At 48.5% G+C, this 22,774-nt stretch overlaps 1 protein-coding gene across 1 annotated transcript; it reads left to right on the top strand.

Moving 5' to 3' along the window:
• The first annotated feature begins 8,710 nt into the window (after positions 1–8,710).
• On the top strand, positions 8,711–11,382 carry NUDT16 (nudix hydrolase 16). The gene is made up of 3 exons (XM_081234867.1): positions 8,711–8,884; positions 8,979–9,248; positions 10,008–11,382. Exons 1-3 carry the CDS (start codon positions 8,747–8,749, stop codon positions 10,185–10,187), a joined length of 588 nt encoding a protein of 195 aa, XP_081090993.1. The 5' UTR covers positions 8,711–8,746; the 3' UTR covers positions 10,188–11,382.
• The last annotated feature ends 11,392 nt before the right edge of the window (positions 11,383–22,774 follow it).

Below are 22,774 nucleotides of genomic sequence, written 5' to 3'. Positions count from 1 at the left end.
TCTCCAGCGATAAGAACGTTCTCCTCTCCCTGGTCCAGGGAGAGCACTTTTCTCATGGGAAATGTATGATTTAGGCAGAACGTGGGAAGGCAGAGGGCTCTTCCTGCATCTACTGTTTACTTTCAGCTCAAAATAATCCTCATGCCAAAGTGGCATATTTGGAGGTGGCCTATTCTGGTCCCCTACAATGGCTAGGAAGACAGGTGCAGAAGGAGAACACCTTATCCTCCAGGATTTGTGCTGTGCACTGTATCAGGCATCGAAGAACGGAAAGCTAGGAAGAAACACCATCTTGGATCAGAGCTCCATGTCTTATAAAAGAAACTCACTGTGTTTACCTTCTAGTTGGTTCACTGGGGGCGGCAGAACAGGATTTAAGATGACTAGAAAATTCCTTTTTGATTTTACCATTGGGAAAATGCTTTGTCCCGCAGCCATACTCAGTGTGGGTATTAATCACTGACCAAATTGCAAGATGGTGAGTGGAAACTGGCTGAGGAATTGGAGAGCTAGGAAGTTGCTTGTTATGGATCAGGCACAGGAATGACGGAATAAAGAAGCCCTGCTAGCTCTCGGCTTTGTAAAAAATATATATATTTCACAAATGCCAGCTGACCTTTCTGCTTTCTATTTATGCAGAGGAAATGCCACGAGCTATTTTGGGTGATGCAGAGATAAGGCACACAAAGGAGAGTGATGGAGTTAATTATTCAATGTATTTGGGGCTGAGGCCGGAGTGAAAGCTCTAGGTCCATTATATGGGATCAGGATAAAGGGGGCAGACAAATCAGACAGTAACTCAAGGGGAGGGGGATGGAAACACCCCGCTCCTCTTTCAAGATGATGGGTAACTCATGTGTGTTAACTACTGTGTCAGAAGGGAAGGGGGCCAGGCCACCAAGATGATAAAGGAGAAAGAATGAAAAATGAGGAAGAGAAGGAGAAGGGGTGAGACAGAGACAGAGAGAGGGGGCCGGGGGAGGGGCAGGGGTGGACACACAGCAAAGAGTGTTTTAAAATGATCTTCCTTCGTGTAAGGAAAACAAACTGAACTTGCTCCCAGATGACTTGGATTCTGGCCCCACTGTTGCCATTTACTGTGTGATCCAGGGCAAGTCATTTCCTCTGAGTCTCAGTTTCCTGCCTTTGTCTGAAGGTAGCCATAAAAAATAAGCAGATTATTTCATATGTTGAATCGCAGGAAATTGCTCATGGGGTTGGGGGTAATGTGTGGGTATGCTTTAAACGCTGTTAAGATGCTCTCAACTTTGGAGGAGGAATTATTTATTGTTAGGCTGCCTGATCTCCCATCAGTGGAGATTCATCCCTGAAGACTTCCTTAGGCGGCTAAGATTCTAGTACTAACACGCAAACACACCCCAAAAGTAAACACTTTTAGCCACTTTCAGCCAGCATCTGATTAAAAATTTGCTCACAGTCGGCTGAGAGGCCATGAAGAAAGCAGCTCTGAAAAGGCAACCGAGTTGTGCTGAGGACCAGCTGCGTCCCCCAACCAGGCCTCAACCCACTTCACATTCATGAACCCACCTGTGGGACCCCAGAGTAAGCAGCATCCCCAGTGCCCTCAGGACGCTCAGTTCTCCCCTAACTCCAGAAGGAAATTCAGAAATTTAGTCCAACAAATATACATTATGAAATAATATATTCATAAATACTCATTAGGAGTATCAGAGTTGTTAACATTTATGCAGAACGGAGAGCTTGACTCCAACAGAGTATTTGCAAAGTAGATTTGTAAGTTTAGTTGGGAGACAAACTTCCAACAGCTAGAACATTTTTTTTCCAAAATATTATGCTTTTTCCTTCTCTGAAAGATTGAATTTTTGGTTCCAATTTACCCCTCCCTGGACGCTGACTGCTCCCTTTTAACTTCATAGTTCTTCCCACTATCATGGGAAGAGAATATTTCCTTACCCTCAGACTCTGAGTTTGGCCATTGAACTTGTTCTGGCTGAGTGATCACTCAGGAGCAGGAAACTTACAGGGACAGTTGGTTAAAAGGTACAGTGTTTCAGTTATATGGAATGAATAAGTTCTGGAGATTTTATGTACAGAGTGACTATAGTTAATAATACTGTATTATTGTATACTTGAAATTTGCTAAGAAAGTAAAGCTTAAGTGTTCTCACCACACACATAAAATATGTGTGATGATAGATATGTTAATTAGCTTGATTGTGGTAATTCACAATGTATATGTATATCAATTAAATATATACAGTTTTTATTTGTTAATTATACTTCAATAAAGCTGGGGAAAATATTTCAGGCAAGAAAGAAGGAGACAAAGATCTTACAGACATGAAGAACACAAAGCCTTGTGGGCTCCAGGAATGTGCCATCTTTTTGTGCTGGTGGTTCAAGTGTAAGGGTGACCACGGCAGGTTTGAGAGGAAGGTGTGTGGCCGGCTTCTGAGATGGCCCCAGTGGTCCTCACCTCTGGAAGGTATCCTGCTCTGTGCAACTCCCTCTCACGTGGCATCAGGGGTGGCCTTATGGCCAGGAGATTTCTGTAGCAGTCATGTATGACTTCTGAAAACTAGGTCATAAAAGACATGGATCCCATCTTGCTTTCCCTTGGGTCCCTCACTCTGAAAGAAGCCGGCCACTGTGTCATGAGGACACTCAAGCAACCCCATGGAGAGATCTATATGGCACGAAACTGAGGCTTCTGCCACCAGCACTAACTTCCAGTCATGACAGTGAGCCATCCGGGAAGCAAATTCTCCAGCCCTAGTCAGGCCTTCATTTGACTGCAGCCCTTGCTGATCACTGTCCCTGACCCTCAGCCACTGTGAGATATGAAGTGTTTATTGTCACTACATTTTACAGTATGTTTCAGCAACAGATCACTAATACGGAAGGTGAAGTTCACACGTGAGCTGTTGATTTTGCTCTGCAAGAATCCCTTAGAAATGCGAAGCACCTGAAGAGGGAGTGACTTTAAGCTGTAACTTGAGACCTTGTGAAGGGTAGGTTTGAAAAGGGTGAGACAGGCAGGACAGCAAGGCAGTTAGGAGGTTAGTCCAGGTGAGCAAAGATGAAGCCTGACCTTCATCTGATGAGTCAGGGCATGGAGTGTGGAGACAATGAGAGGGAGCTGAGGGGTGAGGGCTGCCTGGGGTGGGTAAAGGAGGAGGGTGTCGGTGAGGCTCCTAGGTTTCCAGCCAGGGGCCGCTGGGCAGGCGGTGGGCATACACAGAGGTGGGGTTACAGCAGACGCAGGTGGGGGAGAAATACTGAGCTCATTCCTGGGTGTGCTGGACTTGAGGCATTTGTGGGGTATTCAGGGGGAGAGGTCCAGGTATGAACTGGAGGTGTCTGAAAAGTTCTGTCCTCCTAGTGAAATGGATCCACCTGATGAGCTCCAGACAACACAGCCGTGGATATTTTTGATGCTGCACCTGCAAATAACCAAGAAGAGGGCTGGCTTCTGTAGAATGCCACCTCCTTGAAGGCTGCTGGATGTGATTGCAGGTATGTGAATGCCTGAAAATTAATAATAACAGCGGCATCTAACACTTTCAGTAGGTCCTTTTGGATAAACACCAACAGGCTCTAGCTGGCAGCTCTCTGAGGGTAGCACCTCCTCTCCCTCCCTCCCCCCTCCCCCCTCCCCCCCATTCCTATACTCTTCAAAATCAGTGGTTCTTAATTTTGGGTCTGCATTTGAAACACCTGGGAAATTTTATGAGAATTAAGTGGGATGATGTAAAATTTCCTGACAGATGGGAGATGCTGGTTGCAGTCCTCTTTTGCCTAAAAAGTGAGACCAGATCCTCACCTCTCTCTCCCTCTCCTGGACCAAAAGGAATCCTATCTATGAAAGGGTTTTGTGAAATGCAAAGCTTTATTCAACTGTAAATTATAACCTTTACCTTTAACTTCATGAGAAGTCAAAGTGCTTTTTATTTTTAACTTTTTACTATGAAAAACATCAAATTATATTAAAGAGAATAATATAATAAGCCCTTGTTAGGGAACTGTCACTCAGCTTCAGAAATGATCAATTCGTAGCCAATCTTATTTACAGTCTCACCCATTACCCCCTCACTGGCTAAATTTTTATCATTCATAAATATTTCAGCATGTATCTATAAAACATAAAGACTCTTTTTTTGTAAAAAGCCACAATACTACTATCACATTTTAAGCATGATCAATAATTCCTATATATCAAATATCCGCTCAGTATTCACATCTCCCCCACTTTCTTTGTTTCTTCAGATTAGGATACAAGTAATCCCTTCACTAGATATGTCTCTCAATCTCTTTTAATGTATAGATTCTACCCCCATCTCCTTTCCCCATGTAATTCATTTATTGAAGAAACCAGCTCATTTCTTTCGTAAAGTTTCCTTCAGTCTAGATGGCATAATCCTGATTTTTTTAAAAAATAAACTTTAGGGGCTTCCCTGGTGGCGCAGTGGTTGAGAGTCTGCTTGCCGATGCAGGGGACACGGGTTCGTGCCCCGGTCCGGGAAGATCCCATGTGCCGCGGAGCGGCTGGGCCTGTGCGTCCGGAGCCTGTGCTCCGCAGCGGGAGAGGCCACAGCAGTGAGAGGCCCGCGTACAAAAAGAAAACAAAAAACAAGAACAAAAACAAAAAAAACCTTTATTTTTTAGAAGCAGTAGATTTACAGAAAAATTGTGAAGACAGTACAGAGACCCCAGACAGTTCACGCAGTTGCCCCTATAATTACCATCATAGCACGAGTGCATACCACCCACAGGACTTACCACTGTTGATGCTGCCCTTGGATCACCCGGCAGAGGCCCCACCCCTACCCCCTTCCATTATGCCCCCTTTGGAAAGAAGTGGCTGTTCCCAGCAGCCCACGCTGAAGGAGTTGGCAGTTATACTTCACCATCTTCAGGGCACAGCTCCTATATAAATTATTTCAACTACTTCCGCATAGGAGATCTTCTTTTCCCCCGTTTATGTACTTATTCATGATTTAGATCAGTATAGACCCATAGAGATTTATTTCATCCTTTGGGTTATAATCCAATACTGCTTTATTTTCTTGCTCAGACTGTTTCAGCTTTAGCTGTAGGGAGCTCTTTAGCTCAAGTTGGCTCCTGTGTCCTTATCCCTTTGACAAACTCCCATCGATATGGGTGTTTTTCTTTGTTTGTTTTTTCATTATTGATTTTTGGATTTTCGGTGCACTTCCTTAGTTTCTGGCATCAAAAGATGCTCCAGGCTCATCATGTATCCATTGTGTATATTTCCTGCCCCAGTGCCTGAATCAGCACTTCTCCAAGGAGTCTTGGTTGCTTTTATTGGGAAATGGTAACAGAAACCAAGATCTGGGCACTGGGTGTGCTTGTTGCTCCTAGGGAATCGCTGCTTCTAGGCCCTCCCAGCTGACAGAGCAATGAAATTTATATGTGTACGAAATAACCCTTGAATATACACTTATCCAAAAATGTTTCTGTATGTAACCATCTGTATCTAAACAAATTCTTACTGATGTCTCCAACTCTAATCCACTACCACCTGGATCATTCTAGCTTCTTCCTGATATTTGAAAAAGATGTTCTTTTGTATTTCTTATAATATGGTAGATAGATTCAAATTCAAGAATATTTCATAGGTGGTGCATTCTTCCATCCATTTAGTGATGTTAGCAGCCATTGATGATCATTTCCTAGGATCTCTTAATTCTTTAAAGTTTAAAAAAAAAGCAAAGTTTTGATTGGCTCCATCTTTCTTCTCTGAATAACTGGAATTCTCTATAGAAAGAAAAACCTCCCCTCATCAACTATTTGGTTACCCTAAGGTAGAGCCCATATAAAAAGAATAAATGCTTAATTCCTTGCCTCATTATCTTATAAATAATGAATATGTTCCCTAGCATCCTCTGAGGCTGAACACTGAGCTATTTTTGGTTTTGAACTTGCAGCATCTCTGGAGGCACATGGCTTAGCTCTCTACCTTCAGCCCCGACTGCTAGGCAGTCTGCCTCAGGAGGTGAAATAGCAGAGGGTAAGAGGCTGGGCTCCTCCGGCAGAGGCAGAGAGCAGTTTGGAAGGGGAGGCAAGATTGGAGGGTCTTGAGGGCTTCCATATTCATTCATCCTGAAAAAGCTCTGGTCTCCAGTCATTTTCTTGTAGAGCTGTTGCCTTGCTTTCATAGTTTTTCACATTGCCTTAGAAATAGCTGAATCCATCTTTAAAAGTCTCCTCAAGCAACCATAAAAGAAAAATACAACAGCCAGAAGCTCTGGAAAGTGCATGTTTGACCCTAAATCCTCAAGGAAACCCTTCTAGGAGAGAAACCAAGAAACCCTTTGGAGTGTTAGGGGTAAGGGTTAGGGCACTGTTCTCGGCCCTGGTTCCTTATTAGAGTCACCTGAAACACATATAAAAACCACTTACACTTAAGCACCACTGCCAGAGATTCTGATTCGATTGGTCTGGGGTGGAACCCTGGAAGTGGCAGGTCTTTTTTCTTTTATTATTTTTTTTATTGAGGTATAGTTGATGTATAATATTATATAAATTACAGGTGTATAATGTAGTGATTAGTAATTTTTAAAGGTTGTACTCCATTTATAGTTATTATAAAATATTTGCTATATTCCCCATGTTGTTCAATGTTATCCTTGTAGGTATTTTGTACCTCTTAATCCCCTGCCCCTATACTGCCCCTCCCTCCTTCCCTCTCCCCACTGGTAACCACTAGTTTGTTCTCTATACCTGCTTCTTCTTTTGTTATATTCACTAGTTTGTTGTATCTTTTAGATTCCACATGTAAGTGATATAATACAGCATTTGTCTTTTGCTGTCTAACTTATTACACTTAACACAGTATCCTCCAAGTCCATCCAGGTTGCTGCAAATGGCTAAATCTCATTCTTTTTTATGGCTGAATAGTATCGCATTGTATACCACATCCATTTGTCTGTCAACGGACATTCAGGTTGCTTCCATGTCTTGGCAATTGTAATGTTGCCACAAACATCAGGGTGCATGTACCTTTTTGAATTAGTATTTGTTTTTTGTTGTTGTTTTATCTTTTGTTTTTTTGGATATATACCCAGAAGTGGAGTTGCTGGGTCATATGGCAGCTCTATTTTTAGTTTTTTGAGAAACCTCCATACTGCTTTCCACAGTGGCTGCACCAATTTACATTCTGGAATTGGCAGTTTTTATGAGCTTTTTGCAAGGCTTAATCGTTTAACCAGGGCCATTTTCAGGCCCCCTAGAACTCTAAGAGGGGAATGAGTGTGTCACACCTACAGTCTCATCACCTCGATCCAGTTGCCTGATGTCAGTAGATACCATCTCTGCCATGTTACTCAGAAGACTAAGCTAGGAAAAATGATGCCAGGAACGTCTCACTCCACCCACATCCCCTCCCTCACCCCCCCATGCTGAGGCCTGGTGAGTGTGGCTCAGTTCCAGACAGCGGGCCTTTAACATAAGACTCTACCCCACCCTTGACTCCACAGATGGCTACATTCGCTGTGCCTGGCACTGGTCTAAGTGCTTTAAATCTCTAACATCCCTAATAGGTTGGAATACTCTGAACTTAACAGATTAGAGACTGGGATCTGAGAGAACTGACTGCCTTGCTAAGGTCACCAGCCCTGTGTCTGGGTGGGTTCTTGGGCTCTTTCGCATCACGTGCTGTTACTAACAGGCTGTGACTCCAAGCCCAGCCCCTCTCGAGAAGCTGCCTCCTCCTTTCCTTTGTGTAATAAATATTGACTCTTGAGGAGAGACAACCTGCACAGAGTGCAGGGCCTGAGAAAAGGTGGGGAGGCCTGGGGCGAGGGATTCTGAACCCCTGTTCCTCACTCAGCATCAGGTCCTGAGGAGGCCCCTGCCCTGGGGGTTCCCCACCTTCCTTCACAGCTCAGTGGTCTGAGCGTATGTGAGAGTAAAGTCTAGAAAGCCTTGGGCACTTCTTCTACCTCTGACCCTTGCCCTCTCTCCTTCCTGTGCCTACAGGGTTTCACCCACAGCCCTTTCCTCCCTTACCCTTTCCCGGAAAATCTCGTGGGTCTGTCCATCCTATCCACCACCTACTGCCACCCCCAATTTCAGAACTACACTATCGTTGCTCACCCCCCTCCTATAATCCCCATCCCAGAAAGTGACAGCGCCATCCACCCTGACGTCATGCTGCCAAAGTCCCCCCGACACTCAATCAGCTACTGAGTCCCCGCAGTGTCACCCTCAGGATGACTCTAACACCCATCGCTCCTCTGTCCCCACCACCCAGGGAAGGCCGCGGCTCGGAAGCCAACTCTGCTAACCCTTACCCCACCCCAGGCCCCGGACTTCGTGTACCATCCAGACCAACTAGGTGTGGCTCCCAGGATGCGTCCCTAATTAGATAATTAAACTCTGCTCAGCCTGCAAACCTCTTCGCAAGACCCAGCTCGCCCAACCGGCTGGGGAAGTCCCCTGGAAGACTGTGACGTCAGCACTATTAATGGCCTCCCGCCGCGTCCAGGACCTAGCCACGCCTGCAGCCTTGCCCGTGCCAAGAACCACTTCCCCCGGGTCCCACTTGGCCATAGGCTTCCCGGGGCCGGATACCCGCCGCCGCGCCCCGTTCTGATTGGGTGCCGCCCGGGCCCACGGCCGCGCCCCGCCCCAGGCCCTGCAGGGATTGGTCCTGGCCGCCGGGCACTGCAGGGATTGGTCCTGGCTGTCCCGCCCGCTACCCACGTCGGCCCCCTGGACAGCCGAGTGGGGAAGTCCGGTCATGGCCGGGATGCGCAGGCTGGAGCTGGCGGAGGCCTTGCAGCTGGGGCCGGGCTGGCGGCACGCATGCCACGCGCTGCTCTACGCGCCGGACCCGGGGCTGCTTTTCGGCCGCATCCCGCTGCGCTACGCCGTGCTGGTGAGGAAGGGGCACGCCCGGCCCCCGCCCGCCCCCGCCCCGCGGCCACGCCGCCTTGGGCGCCCCCGGCCATCTCCGCTTCCCTCTCCCGCAGATGCAGATGCGCTTTGACGGGCGCCTGGGCTTCCCCGGCGGCTTCGTGGACTTAAGGGACTGCAGCCTGGAGGACGGGCTGAACCGCGAGCTGGGCGAGGAACTGGGCGAGGCCGCGGCCGCCTTCCGCGTGGAGCGTGCCGATTACCGCAGCTCCCACGCCGGGTCCCGGCCGCGCGTCGTGGCGCACTTCTACGCCAAGTGCCTGACCCTGGAGCAGCTGACTGCGGTGGAGATGGGCGCGCCGCGCGCCCGGGACCACGGGCTGGAGGTGGGGCCAGCCCAGGACCCCACCCCGCGTCTTCCAGCTCCCGAAGGCCTGTCCCACAGTTTCCTCGTGTAGTTGAGATCTGGGTGACTAGTTGCAGCCAACCTGGCCTCCCTGCAAAGATTTAACCCCCTCTCCACTTCACAAGCCTCTACAGTTGTCTTTGTAGAACATACCCATCCAAGTCACTCTTCTAGACCCCCTTGATAGTGGCAGGCGTTGCACCTTAAGCCCCTGTTTTTCTTGCGTAGGAGAAGTGGCCTGATGTTTTGAGGGAAAACCCTGGCACTTAGGCGAGGGGAGAGGGGGACATTGTGTATGGTGATGGTTCTCAAACTTTGGCGGGTATCAGAATCATCTGGGAGGCTTATGAAAACTGATTACTGCCGCACTCCCAGAATTGACGGCTCAGTGGGGGAGGGGTAGAAGGACCTGAAAATCGCAGGTTTCAAAAGTTACTAAATGGTGCTTATGCGGCTGCTCCGGGGACCACATTTTGAGGACTACTGGCGTAGGGCCCAGGGTGCATCCCGGAGGCAGGAGCCACTACTGTGATGTGGGAAGGGTTAGCTTTTGCGGAGCTGGAGAGCATGACCTGGCTCATTTGTCTGCAAAGACCTGGGCCCTTTAGGGCCACAGAGGTGTGCGTCCTCAGGCCTGGTTCTGCTGGACTGATAAAGGGGTGAGACCTCTGATCTAGAAAGATCTGGCTGGGACGAGCTCCCTGCGTTCCCAGAGTCTCATGTCTCCTTCCTTTCCCAGGTGCTGGGCCTGGTACGGGTGCCCCTGTACACCCTGCGGGATGGTGTGGGAGGCCTGCCTGCCTTCCTGGAGAATACGTTTATTGGAAATGCACGGGAACAGCTGCTGGAAGCCCTCCAGAACCTCGGACTGCTGGAACCTGGCTCTTTCGCACGCTTTAAGTTCTCAGCTCGTCCCTAGAGGCTGCCCTCCGCGAACCCATGGAACCTGCCTGAGATCAGGGCCTTTGTACTGGGGAGGGAGGGAGGAAAAAGGGAATCTTTTCTCTTCTGGGCCTGGGCCTCATAGATGATAACAGATTAAAAGGAAAAGGTGTGTAGTGTGTTCTGAGCAGAGGGCCCCATGGCGACTCATGGCGCCAGTGGCAAAAGTCCGCAGCTCATCCTGGGTGCCCTGGCAGATTCACAGAGCCTGCATCTTCCCTGTACATGTGCGCACATACAACCTAGTGGCCCCCAGACACGCACGCACACACAAGCTGATGCCTCCCCCATCCCTCGCCATGTCCAGTTTAAGCAGGAAGTGGCACGTGTGGGGTGTAGCTTGTCGCCATACCCATCTCCTTGCTGGGGAGGAGCTTCTGAACCAGGGAGGGTTTCTCCCCACACTCCTACATGGCTGTTCCCAGGGTCTAGCCCAGCCCATGCTTGTTGGGGAGAACAGAGAAGCAGAGGACCCGTTTTCCCCCTGAAAGTAGTTGCATCCTTGCCTGGGGGTTGGCCAGAGCAGTATCCCCCCAAAAGGGTGGTAGAGGGCCCTAACCTAACCCCCTGCCCTCTTCTGGAACTGAGCAGAAGGGGTGAGGAAAAGGTTTGGCCTCCTTGGACTGACCTTGGACTTGAGACCCCTGCGTTCTGGTGCATTTCCTCCAGGGCTTTCACTTGGGATCCCTTAGACTCTGGGGACAGTGAAGGGAGCTGGCCCAGACCTGATCTAGACCTGCCCCAACAAAAAAGAGCCTCCCAGTAAAGAAGGGCTTGTAGCCGGGCCTCAAAGCCCTTCAGTTCCTTCAACAAATTAGCTGTATGAGGTGTTGGTGATCTAGGGATGAGAGAGCCATAGATTGCTCTCCGTGCGGCCAGGAAACTTTCTCTTAAAGGGCCAAATGGTAAATATTTTAGGCTTGGTGGGGCACATGGTGTTTGTAGCAACTGCATAACTCTGCCAAGTCAGAAGTAGCAGTGGACAATACGTAAATCAGTGGGTGTGGCTGTGTTCCAATAAAACCATTTAAAAAGGGATGTGGCCAGCCTGTGGGCCACAGTTTGCCAACCACTGCTCTAGAAATGAAGATAAGATTAATTAAATTATGATGCTTATTTTCTTGTTTTATTTATGTCCGTGTTAAGAAGGAAATAAAGGATTGCTACAGGTCCCACCTTGGTATCTTTCACTTTTAGTTGAGGTGGTCCAGAAGGGCCTCTGTGAAGAGCATTTAGGCTGAAGGATGGAAAGGACAGAGCCAGGGAGGAGTGTGGGGAGAGGATTCTGGGTGTTCCAGGGAGGAGCACGTGTTAAGGCTCTGGGAATGAATCTTGGCAAATTATCCCAGAACAAAGGTAGGGAGTGAGACTCCATTTCTCAGTTGGGGGTGGCAGTGAGGGGGGGGATAGGGGGAAGCAGAGAATTTGCAGCAAAAGGCCAGTGTAATTAGACTAAAGTAAGCAAGGGGGGGCGTGAAGCAGGAGCCAGATGGTACAGAGCCTTACAGGCCATGGTCGGGGCGAGGTGTGTGGAGCACGGACTGGAAGCGGGTAGGAGGGGAAGTGGGAGCTGGTGCTGATCTGGGCCTGGATGGCAGAGGAGGTGAAGTGGGGACCCTTGAGAGATGGTGGTGGTGGTGGCATTGACAGGCCCTCTGATGGGTGGGGTGAGGGGAGAGAGGACTCAAGGGTGACTTTTCAGCTGGTGCCTTAAGGTGTTCAACTTATGGATGAAGGGAAAGCCTGGCGAAGCTGGAAGGGGGACCACAGGCTTTTGCAGGGGATGGAATCAAGGTCATTTTGGATGTGTTGTGACCTAAATTTGTGAGTCATCCACATAAAAATGGTGTGGCATCCAAGGAGAAAAGAGAAGACGACTCAGGATGGGGCCCTAAGGGAGCCCAGCCCTGAAAGTCGAGGGGGCGGAGCAGGACATGTTCAGGAGGACAAGGAGGTGGGAGGAAGCTGCTTGAAGAGGGTGGACATGCCAGGCTCTCAGGAGCGTTTCGGTGAAAGGAGGGCAGAACTGTCTCTTGGATCTTAGCGTGGAGTCTTGGATGACCTGGAGGGGAGCCGTTTCAGGAAGGGGTGGGAGTTGCTTGAGTGAGTAGGTGGTGGTGGGGTGGACAGTGAGAAGCAGGTCCAGAGGGTGTGAGAAATGCTGTGAGAACTGGAGAGGGCTGTCAGGTCAGGGAAGGTTTGCAGTGGGAGAGCCTGGGTGTCGGGGGCAACAGTCAAGGTGGAGAGTGGAGAGAGGGTTCCTGAAGGGGCACAGTCCGTGGAGAAGGAGGCGGGCTGAGCCCTCTGAGAGGAGGACAGCCAGTCCTGCAACACAATGGGCTCAAGAAGAGGAGGGGAAAGTATAGAAGAGGAGGGGCTCAATTAATGGTGAGCTGAAGGAGCTGTAATCTCTTCCTGGTGAAATGAAGTGAGACCGTCAGCTGGGCGTGGGTGGAGGATGTTCTCAGAGGGCGTGAGGCAGCCCTTCATCTGCACCGGGGAAAGCAGGTCGATTACAGAAACGCAGAAGGGAGGCGGGGCTGAGCTCTGAGACGAGAATCTAGGCGCTTAGATGTACCACATGGGGGGCGGGGGAGGTGTACACACACATGCACGCGTTTCCCCCGCAGCTGTGTTCAGGTGGGACGAGGTCACTGAGGCAGAGCTGGGCCTTTCCCAGAGGAGCGCAAGGGAGGAGGGGCAAGGCGGCTGTGATTACAGGAGACGTAATGCTGGACTGGGGGGTGTAAGGTTTAATCTGAATAAGATAGGAATTGAAGGCAGGAGGTGACTCCGGAGGGGTTAGTGAACTGGAGGTCTTGGTGAGGTAGGACTCCAGCATGGGCTGCGGTGGGTGGGGAGGGGTACTTGAGCCAGGGCGGGTGTTTCTGAAACTGAGGTGGAGCCATCATGGGAAAGTCAAGGTCCATGGGATGAAGCCAGAAACTGACGGCTGCTGGAGAAGGTGGTGTGAGCTACTAGCCAAGTCCTCCGCGAGGCTCCAGGAGGGGAAGGAGGGCATTGACAGGGCAGGAGCCTTGGGCGAGAGGGCTGTGAAAAAGGGGTGGGTGGGGACGGGTGGCAGCTCTTGGCCTTTGAAGGGGTGGGGGTGGGAGCAGCATTGGAGATCAGGTAGGTGCTTGGAGAGGTGGACGACTCTGTCCTTTGTCTCCTAACCTGGCCCTGACCCCCCGTCAGCTCCCCAGGTAGGCAGGCCAGGGGAAGGGATGCCTGAGAGCCTCCCAGGGCACAGCCTGCACCCGCTCCACCTGTGCTGTGTGTCCGCAGCCCTCGCTCATCCCTGTGAGGAGGCAAGGTCCCTGCGGCCGAGCGGGATCGGAGTGCTGGCACCGCTTACCTTGCCTGGAGCTGGGCCTGCGCAGACCTGGCCCGGGGCCCAGCTGCCACACTGCTTCACAGCCCTTACAGACTGCATCTTACTGCTGGGCTGTCCCGGCACGTCAGAGCCTCCTGGCAGTGCAGTCGTCAGCTTGTCTTTTCATTTATACTCAATCTTTTTATTTTTTGGCTCTGGGGATTGTTGAGGGGGGACAGCCCGTGGCTTCCCTGTACCATCCCCACACGCACTCTCCCAGTGAGAGGTTGCTGACTCAGCCAGCCCCCTAGAGTGTTCATCTTTCTGTGGCTTGAGTTCGTTTTGCCTGCCTCATCTTCCCGTCTGCACACCCGCCTCTGGTCTCTCCCCTCTTATCCAGTACCTTCCTGTGGCAGTGTGAGGAAACCCCCTGGCCTGGAGAAACCAGTCATCAAGGGGAGAGAGAAGCCGGGCAGCTCCGTGGAATCCTTGACCCCATTAACTGTGGTGGTGACTCAGCCAGCACCTGACCTCTTCCTCATCTGAGCCACTGGGTTTGTGGTTCCTGTGGGGAGGGTAAAGCAGGCAGCACTTACCCAGCACGGTCTCCACCTCATGCTGGCCCCTCTCGCGTTTTGTTTCATGGGAGGTGAGTGGCCCTGGCTGCATCCCCCCAAACACATATTTCTGCCTTTCTCAGCAGAATCAGCAAGTTGCTCACACTTCTCATTTCTCTGGTTTTTCCTTGCAGCTGCGGCGGGTGTTGCTGAATTCACACTTCTGGGCCCCATGCTGTCCGGAGCCAGAGTCTCCTTGGTTATCGAATTTCTGGCAAAGCTGCTGCTTTGAGCAGAAACATTTCAGGAGAGTGGCTGCCACCTTCACAGTTACTCAGGCCAAAGGCTGCTGAGTAAACCAGACCAGGGCAGACGTGCAGATGAAGGAAGGCGGGGGTCCTATGACTTTGGTTTATTTCACAGAAAACTTTTTTTCTCTAAACCCTCCCCTCCACACAGACAAATGAACGTGAGAAAAAAATAGAGAAATTTTATCTGATGGAATTAGTGAATGGCGACAGAAGCTGAGCCCAGCTAAGAAACGCTGTACCCTGGTCCTCCTCAGGGACAGGCAGTGAGCAGGAGGTGGGGGTTATATTTAAAACAGGTTCACTTCTGAGGAAGAAGGACAGGGCATGGGCAGGGCAGAGGAAAGAGAAACACCCACCGTGGACTTAAGGCTACAGAAAACTCCCAGGAAAAGAAACCACATGGCCTCGCCCCCTAACTCCACAAGAGGCAGGAACGTGGAAGTTCACGTTCCCTCCAGGTAAAGGCAGCCTGGTAGAGGCCAGAGGCAGAGAGATGAAGCTGCCTTCCAGGGCCTCCTCCCCCATCCCCGCCCCACCCCTGCCAAGCGCTCTGCTCACCCTGATGCGCAAACGAGCGCAGCCCTCTCCTACCACCCCCCCCCACCCCCGTGCCTGTTACACTCCACAGGCATTCCCAGGGGACCCAGTTGCTAGGACCTCTCTCCTTCCACTCAGATGACCCTGGTGGGGTTTTCAGTAATTATAAACAGCCCTTGGAAAAGCCCTGGGAGGGCGGCTGTTACCCACAGCCCCGGTCCCCCAGCCTCTCCTGGCCGCTGAAGAACAGACTGATCCATTCCCACCTTCCTGCGGTCCAGGACTGGTTCCAGGTGGGGATGTAGGCAGAGGCCAGGTAACAGGGAGGGGCGAGCAGATAAGTGAGCCATGTGCTTGTTGAGGGCAAAGGAGTAGAAGGATCGCCTCCAATTCACTGAAGTAAACAGGAAATAACAACATGGGGTCTGTTCATGAAAGGGACGTGAACTCCGGCTGGCTGTAAATGATAAAGAGCATTCTCTAGAAGACTGATTCCCCAACAGAAGCAGGCTTTGCTCAGGGAATTTAAGGAACACATGGACTGGGGAATAAGAGGAAAGATGGGATAAGACACAAACAGCTGGCAGCCCCGAGGAAAGGGTTTAAGGGGCTAGATCTCTATTAGCTTTCTTTAATTGATCAAGAGTTCATCCACAATGACCACATGAATTTCAGATTATATACAGGATATCTATGGAAAATGCAAGGAGAAGTCAACACAACGGTATTGGGAGACCACAAACTCAGTCCTTGGCAGATAAAATGTCAATGTTTAAGTACAGAACCTAGGATATATAATAAAGATGATGATGGCAACAAATATTCTGGCAGTGCTTACTGTGCTGTGGGCACTATTCTAAGTAAGCTCTTTTCATGTGTTAACGTATGTAACAAGCCAACTATATCAGATAGAGATACTATTATATTATCTCCAGACTCCAAACAAAAAACTTAGGCACAAACGTCAGCAAAATAAAAGATAAATCCTGAACTCTGTTGATTGAAGCAGAGAATCTACCTTTAAGGACCCAGGAAACATTTACCAAATTACTCATCTATTGGGCCTTAGAAAACCTCAGTAAATCCTCTCCAGTCTTGTACCACCTCTGAAATGACAGAATACACATCACACTCTCTGAGCACAACGTGATAAAACTGGAAATAAATGACAGGGAGAGACACTCATAAACTTTCTTCTTTATGCTCTTTCATATTGCCTGAACCTTCTACAATATGTATGTATTTTGTTTTTAAAATGACCAGTTAAAAAAATAAAAAGGAAATTGTTTTTTTCTTGTGAGCTTACAGAAACCCAACCCAAATGAATCTAAAGAAACAAGGAAAGTATTCAGGATGGACATGAGACCCGTCCCAGGAAGAATGTTGGGTAGTTGGTTGAGTTGAAGGAGGACTGAAGTTCTTCAGCCCCAAATGAGAAAGTCACGGTAGAGCTTGAGCGGCCAGGTGTGGTCACGTGCTCACCTGGGCCCTCCCTGCCGACACTAGAACTATGCAGTTGACTGACCAGGTCAGGCTCCTCCACCCTCGTAGTGGCTGGGGGAGCAGAGAGGAGATCTGGGGATGTAGCAGACCCCTGAGGGAGGGGGCAGGGATGCTGTGTAGCACAAACAACCCATGCCCACCACAGGTGGAAAAAAAGGCTAGAGACTCAAACTTCCTCTTTGTTCCAATAGACATCTTGTTCATGAGATTCCATAATTCTTCACGTGGCTGTACTTCACAAAGTGTAGAAACTCATGCTTGCAATTTGCAGCCAAAGTGTTGCTCCATGCTGCTACGTAGCCCCCACAGGATCCCTTTTAATGGCTGCATAATGTTCCACGCAGGCATTTCCCCTGCATTTTGATCACCTCCCCTTTAGTTTCTCGCCCTCCAACCCACCAGAGCTGAGAAAGCCACTTTGACCTCAGGCTCATTGCAGGGCAATCCTCATCCCCTTCCCCAGGCCACTGACCCTCCACCCCTGCCCCAGCTCCCCCTCCCCATTCTTTCTTATTTTTAATGTCACTTCCTAAGGGAAGCAGTCTCTGGTCCTGACCTTCTGGACTAGGTTAATCTACCTCATACTATATAGAAAATGATAGTATAAAATGGAATAAAAGAGTATGCAACCCCCCAAAGTAGGGAAGGATACCATAAAATCATGTCAGGTAATTAACTCATCATAATTTTATGGGTTTTTTTCCCCTGGATTTTGTCATGTTTGTGGTATTTTTCAGCTTTTAAAAGTTGTAATTGGTTGTGTTTCTACAGCCTATATCGATATTCCCTTTGGTTTCCTTTTTCTAAATTTGGTTTCTTTTTTTCCTAAAGAACATTCTCCAAGTTGTATGAGATTCATGTCTCACGAAGACTAGTCCGGCTGAGTGTGGAGGCCTCGACGCCCTCGCTATCGGCGTGGAGCAAGGCAGGCAAGGCCTGTCACCACCTCACACCCCCTGAAGCCCCCAATGCCAGGATGGAGCCCCAAAGCCAAGGCCAGGGTGTAAATAAATAGGGAATTATCTGTCATCCGTTTGACATTTTTCCAGCTTCTAGAGCTAGCTCAAGTTGTTCCTTGTTTATGCGATAGATGGTAAGTTATCTAAATTTTCCATCCTAAGGCTTCAGGGTGATGAAGAGGAGAAGAGGGCATGGAGAAGGTAATTGAAGCTCTGTGAGCAGGAAGTGGTCAAAACAGTGGTCTCGGAGCTCCAAGCCTTTCCCTGGTGACGCTGTTCTTGGTGGTCATGTGGAGGATTTAATGACTCTAGGCTGATCATTCCCCATGGGAATGACACCCCATCCACAAAGGGTGGGTTCCATCTGCTATGATCATGTAACAAATCATCCCCAAATGTAGTGGCTTAGAGTAACAGCAGTTCATTTATCCTTCATGGCTGGGGTCAGATCCAGGCTGGACTTGAACAGCTGCAGGCTGGTCAGGCCTGTCTCCTGCCACGCAGTCTCAGGCTTTTTCATGGTGACTGGCTTGGGCGCCTCAGAGTGGTCACCTCACGGTGGTCAGACTGCTTACCTGGCCGTCAGGGCTCCAGAAAGCAAGATGGAAGTTGCACGGCCTTGTCTGAATCAGCCTCAGAAGTCAACTTCATTTCTGCCATGTTCCATTGGTCACAAACAACAAAACTCACATAGATTCGAGGGGTGGGGAGGCTAGGCTCCATCTCTGGATAAAGGAGTGACCAAGTTCTAGAAGATCAGGTGGGACAGATATCTTTGCAGCCATCTTTGGTGTCTAGAAGTGTTGATTATAAAAGAGGGTATTGGGTGTGAGAACTCTCCTTGCAGGCCTACCCTACCTCAGCACACCACTCCAGGAACTCTTCAGAGGGATCCAGGCATGAATTTGACAGGTTTGAATTCAGAGTCCTTGAACGCAGGTCCTGCTGTGGTGCTGGCTTTGAAGCTCATCCTTCTCCCACTGGGGTGGGGCTGCCAGAAACGAGGCCGCCAGGAAGAGCCAGTCCCAGCTTAGACATCTCTGGAGATGCACGCAGGGTGGTGCCGTGTCAAAAGGCTGAGGTAGACAAGTTCAGGTCCTGGGCTTTTCCCTGGTGAGTTTTGCAGTGGTGGTCGTGTGTGGGGAACAGCAGGTCTGACGTCCCCTTGTTTCCATTATTCTAAGACAGACATTAAACTCTCTGAAGTCAGGATAGGTCTTACAACTCATGCCGGGTGGTGGTCCTGACATGGTCGTCACCTGCTGCACGTGGCCTGAAAACCTGTGGGATGAATGTCAGCAGCTTGGGAGGAAATCCCAGAGACTCAGGTGGAGAGCTCTTAAGAAATGTTGCTCTTGATGGCACAGAGGTCGATGTTTTGTAGAAAAACATGAACACCTAATGCCTCAGGTTGAAAAATGATTCAAAAGAGTTGAACACTCTGCAGAAGTTTTAGGAATATTTAAATCACTTTACTTTGGGTATATTTTCCGTGTATGCACAAGAGTGATCTATGATAAAAACCATGTCTAATGAAGTAAAAAAATCTTCAATATATAGAAATTTTTAGAAAATGAAGTGATAAGAAAACCTCGTGTTATGGCTTAATGGCAGAATTTTTCTTTCTTAGAAGTACATAAAATAATAATGCATGTAGCAGTCAATGATGTCTTACAGTGGGTGAAATGCAGGAGGGGAGAAGCTCATTTCTCACCCTGGAGGCATCTGGAGTCCTAAGTGACTTCTAGGAAATAGGGCACAGCATGCAGTTGGGGCTGAGAGACAGGGGTCAGAAAGGCCAACGACTGGCTGGTGTGGCTCATCTGCCACTGCCCAAAGCACCAGGCCGAGACCAGGATGGGCAGCGCTGAGCGTGGAAGCAAGAGGTGAGGTGCTGGAGACCAGACAATGTGGCCGGAAGTGGTGCTGGGGCGGGTGGGGCAGGATGCTGGTGGAGGCCTCCCCAGCGTGGAACAGAATGGAGGTTCAGGGTGCAAGGCTTGGGAGGGTGAGTGCCTCTGCCTGTTGGTGCCATCGATGACCAGACCAGCCCCAAGTCTCCTGTGAAAGAGAGGGCCCAGCCAAGCAGGGAGGAGATAACAGTGGACACGAAACTGTCTCCAAAGACAAGGGCTAACGGTGTAGGACAGGCAGCCTGGAGGAGGCAGGCGCAAAGCCTTTATGGATCTGGTGTTAAGGAAGGAGTTAAAACTGTGCTGGGTCTGTGATTGGCACAAACGTTTCAGGCAGAATAACTCAGCCACTTGAACCATTCAAAGTGACTCCAGCACCATGTACTTTAAGATCTGTTCAAATATTGGCTTCAATACCCCATTTCCCAAACTAGAATATGGTTGGTTGAAATGGCTCCAACTTTGGGGGACAAAGTTGTTGACTGTTTAAACTGAGCACGTGGTCCCCATAGGTATCAGGCACCTGCCCTCAGGCACTGCTGAGAAAATGCCAGTCCTCGCTGTAGTAACATATTAATTACATCACATGGAGTCCGTTTCTGGAAAGACCTGCTTGCCCCAAGCCTTCTTAATGCCTACTTCTCCTTCAAAGCTCATCACCCCTTTAGGGCAGCTTTCATTCCCCTCATTTGGGCTGCCATGGCAACTTGAGCATGCCTCCACAAGAGAACCATCCCACTGGCCAGAATTCTTCCTTTAAATTTCTTTTGGCCCTACTAGAACATGACTGTGTTTCCCCAGCATCTGGCATGTTACAATAGAGTAGGCCCAGTAAGCACTCAGTAAAATGCTTATTGAATGCATGCTTCTTGAAAAGTCTGTTCTCTTATGAAAGCTGAGCAAGCCAATAGAAGCTCATTTTGAATATTAATTCATATTAATTTTTGTCCAGGTGTTTTCTTTTTTTTTGAAAAAAAATTTTTTTAATCTATTTCTTTGGCTGTGTCAGGTCTTAGCTGCAGCACGCGGGCTCTTCATTGCAGCACCTGACCTTCTCTCTAGTTGTGGTGTGCAGGCTCAGTAGTTGTGGCACATGGGCTTAGTTGCCCTGTGGCATGTGGGATCTTGGTTCCCTGATCAGGGATTGAACCTGCGTCCCCTACCTTGGAAGGCAGATTCTTAACCACTGGACCACCAGGGAAGTCCCTCCAACAAGTTTTTTCACATTGTGGCAAATGTCACTGGACTGGGATTCAAGACTCTTGTACAAGTCCAGGGGCCTTGTGTCCATTAGGCAACTTCCTAATCTCTCTGGGTCTTGGTCTCCGCATCTCCTGTGCACATCTCAAGGGTGCCCTGTGTCTTCCATTATTTATCACACTGCCTGGTACATAGTATGTGCTCAATCAATAGTTGAATAAATTAATCCGTGAAATGAACAAAAGGTTAGGATAAATTATCTCAAAGGTCCCTATTTGACTTCCTAAATAATGCAAAGAAACACTTCTCGTCACTCTATCTGATCAAAACAAGTATTAGTTCTTAATCCTTGTGATACCGTTTAACAAAGTCAGCTTACACTGGCTGCTTGGAGGTATCCTAGTAACTTATTACCATGGCAACATCACACTTCCTAGTCTTCAAATATGGGTACAGTCGAGATGAGCTGACCTAGTATTTACATTGAGATTTGGAACTCAAGACCAACCCGGCTGACTGTGATGTAATAAGGTTTTTGTGGTCCCTATGGAACGGACACTCCTCAAATTCTCTTCCACCTATTGGCTGATAACTGAAATTCTATGGTTCATCTCAGTGTGAAGGGCTTTATGTCCTTCAAACAACATAGAACATCCACTTTTTTCAAGCAGTGTCCAATATCAGAACAAATATCTTTGTGTATTGGCTGCATGGAAATTTTAAAGATAACACTGGTGAGTTGAGAGGTCATGTTGCTTCAGTTTCATGATATTATTTTAAAGGAGTTAAACTCACAAATCATTGTTTCAGGTCTGCTAGCATGACCGCAGATGGCAGTTTATCAGACCGCAAGATAGGCCTCCAAGTGCATTCATTATAGCTAATTGTAATTACACTAAGATATAAATTATTTATAGCAAGTGTTATTTTCATACATTTTAACAGATAAACCAAGTCCATTGGATGAATGATAGATTTTTCTGATGTGAAAGAAAATCATTCTGCGTATGTAAGACTGTCCACCTTGATTATGCACGCCACTGCAAGGAATTTGGGTCTGGGATGAAATGCAGGAAGTCAAATATAATTTTGGAAAGGTATATACCTTTTCATTTTCTGATGGGCATATATTATTTATGAAGTTTTGGGTTGTAAGTAACAGAAGATCCAATTTAAACCTTTTTATCTCATATACCTGGAAATCTGAGAAGTATGTAGATTTCAGGAATAGTTGACCCAAAGTCTCAATGACTTAGTTTTATTCTCTCTCTACACTATACTACTATAGTGAGGGGTCCATCTCAAGGCTGGTTCCCCTTATTTGTATCCAAAGCAAGAGTCCTTAGCTTTGCCATGATTGACCAGCCCTGACCAACCCCTATGGTCAAAGGGCAACTGTGAAGTTTGGCCTGGGAGGCCTAAAGCTGTGACTGTGCCCAGGGGAACAGGATTAAATGAGGGTCTGTTCTATTCAGATCTCATGGCTGCTATTCAATGAGGGAGGAAAGAAAACCACAATGTCCAAACCACCCATAATGGTACCATGGAAGACAGAACATTACCTCTGAATAAGTACATAATTACTTTTGTCAATCAAAGTGTAAAGGGAGCACAAAGGAAACTTGTATTGTTCTGCCTGTATTGTATTGTATTGTTCCCTATAGTTGAAGAATTTATGTGAAACCATTGGCTCTCCTTGGCAGCTTTCCCAGTTCCGTCCCACATTCAATTAGAGACTGGAGTCAGAAATGGATTTTGTAGCTTATACACCATGGTAACGGGGAGGCCATAGCTAATCTTGTGTCCTAGCTTTTGTTGTTTAGAATGCGTGGGCAGAAAGAGTCAAATGGCCTGTCCTCTGTCTGGCACAAGCGTTCTGCTCTAAATCAAAGTGGAATAGTCAGGCCTCAGCGGCATTATCTCAAATGGCCGATTTAAAAAAATTACTCACAAATTAGGCTGTTCTCCAAAGCGTGTTTAGAAACATTGATTTGCTTAAGTGACTATAAAATCAGTAATATGGTTAAGACTCAAATTAATGGGCTGGTATAGCCTTTCAGGTTTATTTCACAGGCTCTACTTGGCCAGAACATTTTGCATTGATTCTTGTCATCCTTAAAGCAGACAAAGCACCACACTCCTTCCTCTGGAGGATCCAGAAGTAAAACACTGTCACCCCTCAAGTCCCTGGAGGTTGTGTGAGTGTGTACATGTGTGTGTACATGTGTACCAAATGTGCTCACTTATGAACAGAGAACTGTGTGTCTA

This window comes from Mesoplodon bidens (assembly GCF_964165515.1).
Source record: "Mesoplodon bidens genome assembly, chromosome: 5".
Taxonomy (NCBI): domain Eukaryota; kingdom Metazoa; phylum Chordata; class Mammalia; order Artiodactyla; family Ziphiidae; genus Mesoplodon; species Mesoplodon bidens.
The sequence above is the reverse complement of the archived record's forward strand: the minus strand, read 5'-3'. Positions and strand labels throughout refer to the sequence as shown.

What these genes read in the sequence shown, in the direction of transcription:
- NUDT16 (XM_081234867.1), top strand. Translation starts at nt 8,747, where the DNA reads ATGGCCGGGATGCGCAGGCTGGAGCTGGCGGAGGCCTTGCAGCTGGGG. An exon ending in CGCTGCGCTACGCCGTGCTG is followed by an intron (nt 8,885 to 8,978) that starts GTGAGGAAGGGG and finishes CCTCTCCCGCAG; the next exon opens with ATGCAGATGCGCTTTGACGG. An exon ending in CCCGGGACCACGGGCTGGAG is followed by an intron (nt 9,249 to 10,007) that starts GTGGGGCCAGCC and finishes TTCCTTTCCCAG; the next exon opens with GTGCTGGGCCTGGTACGGGT.